Raw genomic sequence first — 13,204 nt, 5'->3', positions numbered from 1 at the left:
TAAAAGTTCTTCCTTCTCTTTTTTTAGCTTCTTCTTCTTAGTTGAATCTTTCGATCTTAATTAACAATCTTGAGCTAGCAGAAGATCTCTCCAATTATACTTTTCTTCTGCTATTCTCTACACTTAGTTTTCTTCTTCCCTGCCCCGCGTCCCACAACCCTCATTCGTGTTCCATTCAGGCCTTGTCATTTGGAGATTCTAAAGTCTTGCCATTGTTTTACTTCTTTAATCCAGAAGATGATTTCGTGCAAGTACATCTTCCCCTCACTTTCTTTTCAATTTATTTTCATATAAGCTTCTTTATCCATGCCTTTTATATGTCATCATGATGTTGAGAGACAACAAAAATATAGGAAGAATACATCAATAGCCCTTTAAAACTCTCAGTATATTTCATTTAGAATATATAAGGTTTTAAGATTTGGTTTCCAAAACAAGAAATGAAACCTATCGATAGTAAACAAGTTAACCGTTTAAATGTGGACATGAAAAGAAGTCAGCATCTCGGCATGAATATTAATGAGGTGATATCATGCTTTATCATCAAGATTCACTCAGCCAACGACAGATAAATAAGTTGCTCTTGAGTAACGCTACTTCATGAAAGTTCACAAGTAGAAATGACTAACAGACAACACAACAGGGATAGTTTGAAAAATAGACACTTTCAAAACTTATTTGGCATTTAGACACACATCTTGAAAAATTAGGTGTTTAGACACTAAAATGACATCATCACTTCTTACATACAAACCTAGCACACAAGTTTTAAACTTTACACTTTAGTCCCCCACCTCATCCATTTAATATTTAATATTTCTCACTTTTTTTTTTTTTATATATTTCCACCATTTTTTCATATTTCCTATTTTAATTTTAAAAATTATCCAAGAAGCCACCAATAGGAGCTCCCTTTTTCACCAATAATTTTTTCTGATAAAAAGTGGCCCATCACAAATGAAAATCTTCATTCTTGATCATTGCCTCCATTGTTGTTCCATCCTTTTTGAAAAGAAATGCAAAATTATTTTTTTTCACCATTTCTACTAGCTCAAAAAGCTTTCCAAATCCACTCAATACGTCGTCATTAGATATATTTCAGTAGTTTAGAAGTTCTACACATACATTTGTCCATCCCAGATCTAGGAGGGCATAGATTATATCCAAAATCAGTCGATTTGCGTCTTTGTACGGACGTTTTCATACCAGTGATCGACCAGTCATCGACCAGCCTTAATCTTTTATCAATTTGTGTGGTCTATTATGGCAGTAGCTGAGGTAGTTGTCGTGGGTGGTAATTATATGGGTGCGTGGGAGGAGGGTCCCAACTATTGAAAGTAGAAATTATCTAGCAAGGAGACAGTGCCCACCCCACTACGTCGCAATGGATTGTACGACGACATGGTTCGAAGCATAATTGAGAGTGGAGAATTAGAATACGAGCCAAAGAACATTATGATTAGCTATGTAATGAATGGGCGGGGTAAAATACATCCCACGTTCATAAATAATGATTGGCATGTGTCGTTATACATATTGGATATCGCTGTCGATGGCTCTAAGCTATTATTGAGGATAAATGTCATCCCGAGGTCTCCGACAATTCTGCCGCCACAGTCGATAATCGAATAACATGATTCATTTAAAGATGAAAGTTTGGATGCTCATCCAATGGATTCGAAAAATCATTCAATGGAATTGGAAGATCCAATTTTCTCTGAAGAAGCAGGAGAAGAGTGCGGATTGGGAGTACAAATCAACCACACCTTATTCGACAAAACTTATTTTCAGGTAAGTCAAACATTTAGCAGCAAAAATGAGCTAAAATTATTGCCGTACATAGCAGCTGTGAGAAATTCTTTTGATTATGCTACGTTGAAAAGTTGCAGCAAATTCTTCAAGGTAAAATGTGTTTGTCCTAGCTGCGCGTGGATGTTGTGGGTGAAGAAGTATGAATTGTCGAACAGATTTGTCATCTATAAATATGTCGGCGATCACAGTTGCGGTGTTGAATACGCCATGTGCAGCCATAGGTAAATCATGTTTAAAGTCATTGTGTCACTCTGTGTGAACATGTATCGCGAAGGAAAGGGTCCAGACACTAGTGAGATTCGAAGGATCATTTTTAAGAACGTGAGAAGTAGACCAACCTATTGGAAATGTTGGCTGGGGGGTGTGATTGCCAAGGAAATGGTTCGAGGGACAGCAGAGCATGGGTATTCCTGTCGGCCCATTTTTTCATACATGATCAATGCTCTTAATATTGTCAATACCTTTCATGGTGAACAAGGTCGTTTGTAGGTTTATGTATACTTTTTAGTGTTGGGTCTTTGCATTAGGGGATTTGCCTATATGAGAAAGGTTATTGCGGTTGATGGTACTCATTTATACAATAAGTACGAGGGCGTGCTGCTAAGCGCAGTTGCACAGGATACGAAGAACTATATTTATCCCATTACCTTTTACGTCATTGATAAGGAGAATGATGCATCTTGGATGTTCTTTTTTGAGAAGCTAAAGTGTATTGTGGTCGATGGACCAGATTTGTGCTTTATCTCCGATAAGCACAAGAGCATCACCAACGACATCACGAAGGCTTATAACCATGCTCATTACGGATACTGCATGAGGCACCTAGGTGAAAATCTCTGGGTAAATCACCACTGCGGAGAACACCTCTATCTATTCTACAACGCGGCAAAGGCATATTCTCACGAGGAGTTTAGCTATCATTTTTTGGAATTCAAGAACTACTATCCTGAGGCAGCTTTTATCCTCGAGCATGAGCTTAGTTTTGAGAAATGGAGTAGGGCATATTTCCCCGGCAATAGATTTGATGTGATGACCATAAATATTGTTGAGTTGGTGAATGCTATTTTGATTGCCGAAAGAGAGAACCCCGTGGCATCCATATTCAATTCGATTGCTAAGATGTTTGGTGATATATTCAGGGAGAGGCATGCATACATCCTCAAATATAAGGATAACAAATTTTTGCCAGCCACCGAAAAGATCTTAAGGGATAATACGAGCGAGGGCGACTCCTTCTATGTGGAGAATGTAAGTGGGAACAAAATCCAATTCACGGTGTTTGGCAGTGGCTGTACGGCTAAAGTTGACCTACTGGAAAGGTCGTGTTCTTTCAGAAAGTTTGACCTGATCAAAATACCATGCGATCATGCGATGGCCGTTTTGCGATTGAAGCATGGTGATGATTATGGTTTAAGAGTCTATGATTACTCTTTGCCCGTGTATAAAGTGGAAGAGTACCTCTTTGCGTATTCGGAATCAATTAATGTTGTCCCTTTAGAGTCCGAATGGCGCGTGCCAGAAGAATTTCTAGACGTGAACATTATTACACCTTTCGTGGTCACCAAGCTCAGAAGGAAGAAAATAAAATGTGTTAAGGGTGTGGGTGAGACTTTCAAGTCGAAGAGGAGGAACAAATGTTCACTGTGCAAGAGACCCGAGCTCAAGAGAACCACTTGTAACAACAACAAATCATAGTTAGACTTGTATGAATTTGTGTTTTTGTAAGTCATGGTAGTATATGCATTTTGGCAACTCTTCAGTGGTATGATTAATGCCAGCCTTATCGATTTCATTCTTTGTCTATTATCGACCTTTTAAGGTATTGCATATATTGTGTGTCAGGTATATTTCTTGTATTCTTAATTTAACACATAGTTAATTATCGATCCCATATAAAGTCTATTAAAAATCCTAAGTATTCAAAGGGACAGATGAACAGTTGAGCATTTATTACACATAAAAAAAAGTTGCTTTACGTCCACTCACACATTGCGTCAATTGGGTATACGCTACCTCTTCGATTTTCACCGATTCACACGTCTACCAACTAATGAGTAGGAAGACCAAAGGATTCTATTTTGTTCTATATAAACATGCATTTACTATACCTAAAATTCATCTTCATCAACTCATAAATTAGATTAAATCGACAAGATGCCAGGCAGTCCATTGAGACCAAGAAGGAGAGTCCAGCGTAACTACGATCTTCTCCTCCTCCGTAACGACCTCAATCGGCTGTTCTATGGTCTAGGATAGGATAGGGAACACATCCACCGTAAACTCCGACGGATCGCCCATTTTTTATGGGCAATTGTAGAGAGGCTCAACATGGAGTCGGAGGAGATGATCACCCCCCACCATACCCTTAGATTAGTTTTTTATTTGTGTTGTTTTTTTTTGTTTTAAGTTCGTTGCAAGGAGAAGCTTTCATGGTTAGGAATGTTAGATGAAAGCTTCTTCATTTTGCTGTATATATGGCTACACCATCTTTGCAATGAAGTATTAATGAAATATGTTTGTTTCCTATATTCGTGTATATTTTAATTTTGCAATTTTGTTCTGATTTGATTTTTTGCAATTTCTCCTGTTTGAAGATGAATCAAACAATTGTGAGATGTAAAAATTAATGTTAGTTGATAATGAGAAATTAATTCTTGTTTCCTTCATTTGTCTCCACTATAATTTTACAATTTTTTTCTTCTTTAAAATTTTTGCAATTTACCATGTTAGAAGATGAATGAGACAATTGTCAGATGTCAAATTAATTCATATACGCAAATGAAAAACGAATCTGGTCTATCCGCGATTATGTTGACTTATACAAAATTAAATGCAAAGTCGATGGGGTTTATTATATACTAATCTCAATATCTATTCTCTAACATATACGTAATCGATGCATTCAACAATGCAGGTCCATCAATTGTATCCAGTGTATTTCATAGACTATAAGCCTTGTCAATAATATACTGTATTGGTTTATTGCCCTTAGTAGAATATTTGAAAAAAAGGAAATAATTAGTTACTCAAGAAATAAATAATTGAATTTTATGCTATTAAAGGATCTTAAAAAAGTCATGTGATCGTATGAAAGTCCACATAAATTGTAAAAGGTGATCAAGGATGTGTGAGGATTGAATACGAATGAACAAATGAGTTCCTACAACATACTTGTGCTTTGGTAAACATGGCCCTATGGATATTGGTTGTTCAATCACAACTCATCACCTCACATCTTTGATCGTCACTTTCAATTTATGTGGACTCTCATACGATCACATAACTTGTTTAGGCTCATTCGATTGCATGAAATTCAATTACTTATTATTTTATTAATTAAATAATCCTTTTTGAAATATGTGCTAGTCATGGTCTATAAATATGTGTCATAGTCTAATACATTTATTAATGAAGTTGTACAAAATATATGCTAGACTAGCTTAGTTTTATACTTGACCTGATATAGTCTGGCATAGACTATAAACTACTTCCACAAATAAATAACTAGACCATGATACTTATTCATAGACCACAACAAGCACATAATTTGAGAAGGATTAATTAATTAACAGAATAATCAATAATTGAATATTATGAAATTAAATGAGCCTAAACAAGTCCTGTGCTCGTATGAGAGTCCACATAAATAGAAAGTGATGATCAAAGATGTGAGGTGATGATTTGTGGTTGAACAAATGAATTCTCCACAATATACTTGTGCTTTGGGTAAACATTGCTTCAAGCATGTTTGTTGTTCATCCACTACCCATCCTCACACATCTTTGATCATCTTATCCAATTTACATGGACTCTCATACGATCACATTACTTGTTTAGGCCCATTTAATTGCATAAAATTCAATTAATTATTATTTTATTAATTAAATAATGCTTCTCAAAATATGTGCTAGTCATGGTCTATGAATATGTAGCATCGTCTAGGGCGATTATGACAGAATTAGCTCTTAGTTTATGCTAAACGGTCTATCTATGCGGTACATCATCTACCAAAGGCATGAAAAGACATCGATTAAATAAGGTCTATGAAACTAGTCCAACAGTAACAAAAATCTCAATATCAGATTTTTACAATGGTAACAAATTACACGTCAAATCACACCCAACGGTAATATCTCACTTTTTTCTTCTATAAAAGAGGATATTTTTCTGTTAACAGTCTCATTTTTTTTGCTTTAATTTTTGTTAACAACTACAATTTCTTAAGCATCCCAAAAATCAAATGCAAAAGTGTCCTACATATGTCATTGTGGCAATCCAACTATTTTTAGGACGTCATGCACCGATTGGAATTCAAGTCGAAAATTCTTTTAATTGTACGGTTGAAAATGATAATGGAGGATGCTCTTTTTTAAAGTGGCTTGACGAAGACTCTCCGACGAGCAGCCCATCGACATCAAATTTTCGAGGCGCTTCCAAGTTTCATATACTCCAAAGGCTTCGGGAATTCAAAGAAAATAGAGATATACTAATGACATTGCTAAAAGAAGCCGAAGAGCAAAGGGATTACTTGAAAGGATCACTAAAAGAAGTCGAAATGGAGAGGGATCAAGTAAAGCAAAGGTTGATTTTGGCCGAGGAAAAAGAGAAAGGCCTAAAAATATTATTGTATGGTTTGTTATTGTTGTTGACTATATGAAAACGTGTAATAGGGATGTAGGAAACTGAATAAATAAATGTATGGATTCTTAAATTAATCGTGAGTGTAATCTATAATTAATAGTTAATTATGTCTATGTCTTTTATAGTCAACCTCTATCAACCATGATAGTTACTGTAAATATATGATTTACTTAATGGATAGTCTGTTAAGTCTATAAATTATAGAGAACAACTTCTACAAAGTTTTCAATCAACCACTATAAATTAGAACAATAGCTGAACTGGTAACGCAATGCAGCCAATTGTTTTATTGTAACTAGAAAATGGAATAAATGAATATTATTTCATCGTTAAATGTCATCATTGACATGCCAAATATATGTAATTCAATTATCCATAAATAAAAAATCACTAAAAATAATAAATCATTAAGAAATTGTTTGTTGCAAATCCACCAAACTACTTGTTTTCTTGGTTGAGTTCCACAACAATGCCCATCACATCCACTTCTTTTTCTTCATATTTTTTATCCTCTGCTTTAACTTCATTCTTCTCATTTTCCTTCTCTTCTTCTTCTGATGATTTCTTCTCTTCTTCAATATTTTCAACCTCCTGTTCAATCACTACTTCTTCATCAAATTTCTTCTCGTTTTTGTCTTCTTCTTTTGATTTCTTTTCACCATCTTCTTTTTTTTTCTTCTCATTTTCTTCTTCTGCTTCATCTGTCATATCATAATCTTTTTCTTTTTTTTCTTATTTTTCCTTTGAATCTTCTTCATATGATGCATTATCCTCTTCCATTTCTTCTTCTTTCTTCTCTTCTTCACCTTTTTCATCTGTTGCAGCAATGTCCGTCATTGCAACTGCAAGTTCTTCGAGGTTTACTTGATGTCGGCTACAAGGGAGACTGTCGAGGTGCACTATATTTTTTTGAAAGGATTACAAAACATATGAAAGAAAATTAAATTCGAAGAACGAAAAATAAATTAATTTACCTTCTTCTTGTTGCTTCTTCTTCTTCTTCTTCTTATTCTTATCGATTCTCCTCAGCCTCTCATCATCTCTAACAAAATAAGCAATATTTAGTAGATTTTTCTCGAGCAAAGCAATGCACTCGTGTAGGTCATTGTCATTAGAAGCATCTGGGGAAGTTTTGAGTCCACTTGAACCAGCATGATCACAAACGCGTGATGGACTTAGAACATATTGGTGGCCACCCAAATCTTTGTCTTTGTCTGCGACCTCCGTTGATGAAGTCAGGAAAGTCACGCCTTTTTGCATCGATGGACGTATCCTTAACTTTGTCCATGTATGGCTTAAATATTTTCATGTATCTCTGCTCCATCTCACGGATAGTAGGGGCAAGGTACGGGTCCACAATCTACAAAAAAATAAAAATAAATTACACGACATTCACAAATATAATAATATTAGTATCATATCATAATAAGTATAATTTTACCTTTGTGATGTTTTCTTTGTACTTAAATGGGTCACCTTCCATTATTGTGTCGCACTTCGACGCGTGCCATCGAATAAGATGGGGAATGGGCAGAGAAGAATTCAATGACTTACCGGCGTACCTTCCCAAATGAGGAAAGGCCTCATATATCCAAACCTGCAATCAATAGAAGCACAAGTAAGTCTATAGTGTCTATGTATTATTGCATAAATATGTAGGAGTCTATAATAAATAAAAAAGATGGTAGATTATAAGTACCAGAAACACCCACGGAAAGCCAACTAACGCGTACGATGTATCATTCCTCTTGACAAAAGTTTCTTTCTGCTTGGTCAAATCAGTCTTCTTTTTCAGATAGCTCAAGGTCAGGTCAAAGAACTCTTTTCTCCATGGATATCCCCCGAAGAATTCTAAATCAGCCACCATCTTAATATGGTCCGAATCCACTTTCTTTGGCGGGTCTTTTGCCAGCAGCATCCCGTGCAGGAACCAAACCAAAGCACACTTCAACTTTTGTTGATTATTCAGCCTATTACCTTTCATCAGGCTAATCAACTTTGCAGCAGTAATACTTATGTTCTTCGTCACCTTAAATTGAAAGTTTTCTTTATTTTGGAGGACTTTGTTTATTTTTTATTCACAGGAATATGCTGAACAATTTAGCCCTGTAATCAAAGCAAATTCCTTTAAGCCGAAAAAAGTTGGCTTACCATTGACACAAAATAAAATTTCATGCAGATTTTTTTTATCTTTTATACGTCGCAGCAACATATAATGAACCATCTGTCCATTAAACTTAAAGTGTTTCAGCACATGCCTCAAGTGTCTGAAACATGACTTCTTAAAATAAGAATACAACTTTTGTTCAACAAGAACCCATCTAAACTCTCGATACACCGCCATTCTTGCTCTCACAGAAATTTTTGCATGAAAAGAGCCAAGATCATTCATCGAGGTTGTTAGTCTGTACGACTCAACGGAGATATCTCTCGCACAAATTGGTAAGGAGGGGATCCTCCTCCCCGTCTCTGCTATCTCTCCTATCCTCACCTTCCCTGCTATCACTCTTACTTTATTCTTTGCTTTCCCCCTCGCTTTTACCTTCACTATCCTCAGCATCCTCGCTCTTGTGTGCACTACTTTTTTCATATTTAGAAATATCGGAAAGAATTTTTTATCCGGTTTCCAACTCTAATTCATCAAATACGGGTTTTTTTTATCTTAAAAGTTTTTAAAACTTCTTTGGCTTTTTGCTTCCTACTGGTAGAAGCAGCAGAAGCAGATCTTTTAATTAGTCTATGAACTCTTCTCACCATTTATGATCTACAATAAAAAAATGAATCTGTAGTGGTCAATTTATTAACCACTAGTCTATAAATAAAAATAAATAAAAGCCGCAAAAACAAATCTGTAGTGGTCAATCTGTCTATTAAGAAAAATGGAAAAACACCTCACATCAAACATGCAAATCAAGTTCCATCTTCACCAGATATTGGCAGTGCAATTTACAACAACAAGAACACCATTAAAATAGGTCCAATTCAGTAAAAAAAAATTAAAATCAATACACAATATAACTACAAAAATTTAAAAATTTTCTACTTATTATCCAAAGAAAATACGATTAAACATGCGAAATCTATAATGTTAACTAAAAACCCTCAAATTTCAATTAATTCAATGAAGAATAGTGCAATTTTTTTTTATCAAAATTGAAGAACCCCAACACAAAGCATCATAAAAAAAAACTACTAAAATGGATCTAAAAAGGGAAGAAAATTAGACTTACCTGAGCAAGGAAAACAAAAAAAATTTGCCTGAGGAAGCAAGAATCGAGAAATTTTATTTTTTCGAAAAATAGGAACTAAAATCTGGAGAAGGAAGGTTTTGAGGAGAGAGAAATGTAGTTGAAAATGTTAAATAATTTTAATAAATATTTTGAAAAAGAATAAATATAAAAAGGGACCATGTTGTATTTTTTCTCCAAGTTTTAAAAATGTTAAAAGAAACCCATGACCCCACAACCCTGACCCACTTTTTACCCTTTTCAAGATCTAACCTTAAAAAATAAATCAAAACGAAATTTGATGTCAAACCCTCAAAATAAGTTTTGAAAGTGGGTAGTTATCAAAATTGTCTCAACACATAGCAATGTCCTTAAGCATAGCTATAAATTCTAGAGAAAAGACATCAAAATCCTCTCGAACTTGTCGCCAAAACTTACTTTAGACCCTAAACTAATCGGACAATTATTTACCCCCTTAGCAACTTTAAAGTGAATTAAATTCACCCCCTACGGCTGACGTGGCAAAAAAGAAAAGGAAAGCAAGTGAATTTTTTTTAAAAAAAGGGCCCACTTTTGTTTTAATTATTATTATTATATATAAAGTTAAAGAAAAAACAAAAACCATCTCACCCAACTTTCATCTTCTTCATCGTAACAATCCCCTTCCCCACCCCCACCCTACCCCCAGCCCCAACACTCTGTTTCTTCATCTTCTTCGTACCCCCATCCCATTTTTTTTTCTTTTTCTTAACCCCCTTCCTATCAAGTCCCAATTGATCCAAAACTTCATCTTTCGACAACCAAAAAGTATTCAAGATTGATGAACAAGTTTGGTTCTTGGCCTAGAATTCCATGTCATGCGAATACCATCAATACCATTTTTGAACTTGGGACTGTTTGTGCCATTTTTGTTGACATTTTTAAGTAAAAAATTGAGAATTTGGGAGTTTTGAAATTTTGAGTTTTGGTTAATGTGAAGGAATTTTAATTTGAAATTTTGTGTATTGGTGTATTTTTGTGATCAACTCATGATTTTTGTGTATTGAAATTTTGGATTGAGAATGACTCTTTTTGAAATTATTCAACAAAGCTAGCTTCAAAGTGCAAAGAACGGATATTTAGCAAGAAAATAAAATGGGAACCCCGGGAATGAACTTTTTAGCAAGAAAATACATAAACATAGAGATAAATGGGCACCCAAGAATTATTTTTTTGTTCTTTAGGTAAGATTTAAAAGAAGAGATGCAACACAAAGGAAATCAAGAATGTATTTTTGAGAAAAAAGAAGAAGCTACCTTTAAAGTGGAATTTTGCATACAAGCAAGATTTAATAAGAGAATATACATTAAAAATACCTTCGATTCTGAAATCAAACTTTGATTTGCTTAGGTTCGATGTTAGAAAGAACAGGAGATTCCTGAATAAGCTGCTGACAGTGCATGGAACTTGGTTTAGGACAATCATGATAAAGCCTCTCAAGTGCTTCAACCTGCTAAGGTGAAAATATAAGAAATTAAAGGAGAAGGAGCAACAGGGGTGGGGGTGGGGGTAGGGAGCTATTGAAGAAGAAGGAGAAGAAGGAATGAAGGGGTGGGGTGGGCTGTTGAAGAAGAAGAAGGAGAAGGAAGGGGGGTGGGGTGGGGGTCTTATATATATATATATATATAAATTAAAAATAATATAAAATAAATAATATATAAATAATTTATATATATATATATATTTAAAACATTTAACAGGATCGAACAGGCGGACGATAATTCGTCATGCCAACCAGACCCATTAACTAATATCGGGAAGCCTAGTCGGAAAACCAACCGAGGCTCCAAAAAAATATATAAAAGAATTTCAAATAGCTTAATGACTTCATGGAAAAATTCTTTTACCCGAACAAGGGGCTTGTCAAAACATTAATACATACTTAGGATAAGCCCATGTGTCTAGCGATTCTAACCGTGAAGAGAGACTCCCTTTTCTTTATTATCATGGGCTTAAAAATTCACGACTTTCTTGACGTAGTCACTAAGACAAACCCACCATAAGCAGTACTAATTTTGACTTTACCAACATATTTCGGAACCAAGTCAAGAAACTATAGAAAAATTCCTTCATATTTTGATAGAGTCTAGATCTTTCATAGTTACTATGTAAGAGAAGTTAGATCTCTGGCATAGATATGAAAAGGTTTTAGCCGGACATAGTCACGGCTGGAGAGGGGAAGAAAGTATTAAAGTATGTCAAAATTAAAGAAGTAAATACCTTATGACTGGCCGGATGCAAGGCCAAAATAGTAAACAACGGCGGCTATCAACCCTTACCTTGAAATATGTTACACAAGATAGAGGAGAGAGCAAACTTTTCTTAGAGAGAGAAAATAAAGAAAATGAAAATCTTTTATTCTGACCTTCCCTAACAAATGAAGGTCCTATATATAGAAAAAGGAAAAGCAAAAGGAATCTATGCACAGTACTTATGGGTCCCACATCCGAGTCCCTATGCACAGTGGATCTACTGTGTAAATAGTAAATAAGGTCCTACATCCGGCTCCCATTTATCAACATTTCATTCCAATCATTTTGTCTTCTTTCCTTTTTAGTTCACGAGGAAATTCCTCCGTTCTGGCTATGGCTTCGTTATTCAGGGTATCTTCTGAATCAATTGACTGGGATTCTTGAACATCTTCTACAATATCATTGATGGTGATGCTCTTCATAGAAGTATCAGAATGTTGTTCAACAATTTTCATCAAATTTTTTCAAACTTCTTCCAGATATCGTTCTATCATCTTTATTCTATCTCCATCATGAACAACGATCCTTCTGGAGATATGTTTTAAAGATTTATCCTCAACAATACTCTTCAAAGGAGCATTAGCATATTCCTGAATTTTATTGTCTATAGTATCCAGGAGTTCTTGACCATTTAAATTTTTACTTATGGGATCTTTGCGCATCAGCTTATCCCAGAAGTTATTATAAAATACCCTATAAATACAAGGTATTTGTTCTTTAGTAAAATCAAATTCAACATTCCATTTGTGAATCCATGGAATGGAGAATTCAATAAAGAAGTAAATCTGATCTATCTTATCCAGATTGCATACATGATCTGAGTGGTATAACTCAGTTAGAAATGGGGACACCTTTGTCCATCTTTTGTATAGTTTTAGAAATATATTCGGTAATATCTTAACAGTTGGGCCATGATATGCCCACCAGTTAATAAACCAATTAGGGATTGGTTCATCCAATATCTTTGCACAAATCTTTATGAACCATGTATGTTTATTTTATTATTGTTGTAATATAATGTGTTGGTGAAGGCCTGAATATAGTCCCAATATGTAAAATTAATTTTGGAAACCTTCAGCAACAGCTGCCTTTCTGCCATAGAAGTTGTACTCCAATCTCCATGGGTAATGATTTTTTTTGTAACAATTTTTGAGAACCCATGCACATATGGTTCTCTATCATAAACCTAGAAATGTTCAATCTCTGCACTTCCAGTGGATAATAGAATTGTTT

The 13,204-nt window shown here is 34.8% G+C and overlaps 1 protein-coding gene across 1 annotated transcript; it reads left to right on the top strand.

The window, feature by feature from the left end:
* The first annotated feature begins 1,671 nt into the window (after window positions 1-1,671).
* On the top strand, window positions 1,672-3,507 carry LOC107876806. The gene is made up of 2 exons (XM_047394137.1): window positions 1,672-2,033; window positions 2,340-3,507. Exons 1-2 carry the CDS (start codon window positions 1,672-1,674, stop codon window positions 3,505-3,507), a joined length of 1,530 nt encoding a protein of 509 aa, XP_047250093.1.
* Window positions 3,508-13,204: the final 9,697 nt, after the last annotated feature.

This window comes from Capsicum annuum, chromosome 7 (genome assembly GCF_002878395.1).
Source record: "Capsicum annuum cultivar UCD-10X-F1 chromosome 7, UCD10Xv1.1, whole genome shotgun sequence".
Taxonomy (NCBI): domain Eukaryota; kingdom Viridiplantae; phylum Streptophyta; class Magnoliopsida; order Solanales; family Solanaceae; genus Capsicum; species Capsicum annuum.
Note: the sequence above shows the minus strand (reverse complement) of the source record. Positions and strands in the feature narration are given on the sequence as shown.

Bases quoted from the DNA above. Each gene is read 5' to 3' on its own strand.
- LOC107876806 (XM_047394137.1), top strand. From the start codon at position 1,672: ATGGATTCGAAAAATCATTCAATGGAATTGGAAGATCCAATTTTCTCT. The intron at 2,034-2,339 runs GTAAATCATGTT...TCTTTGCATTAG, and splicing joins TACGCCATGTGCAGCCATAG to GGGATTTGCCTATATGAGAA.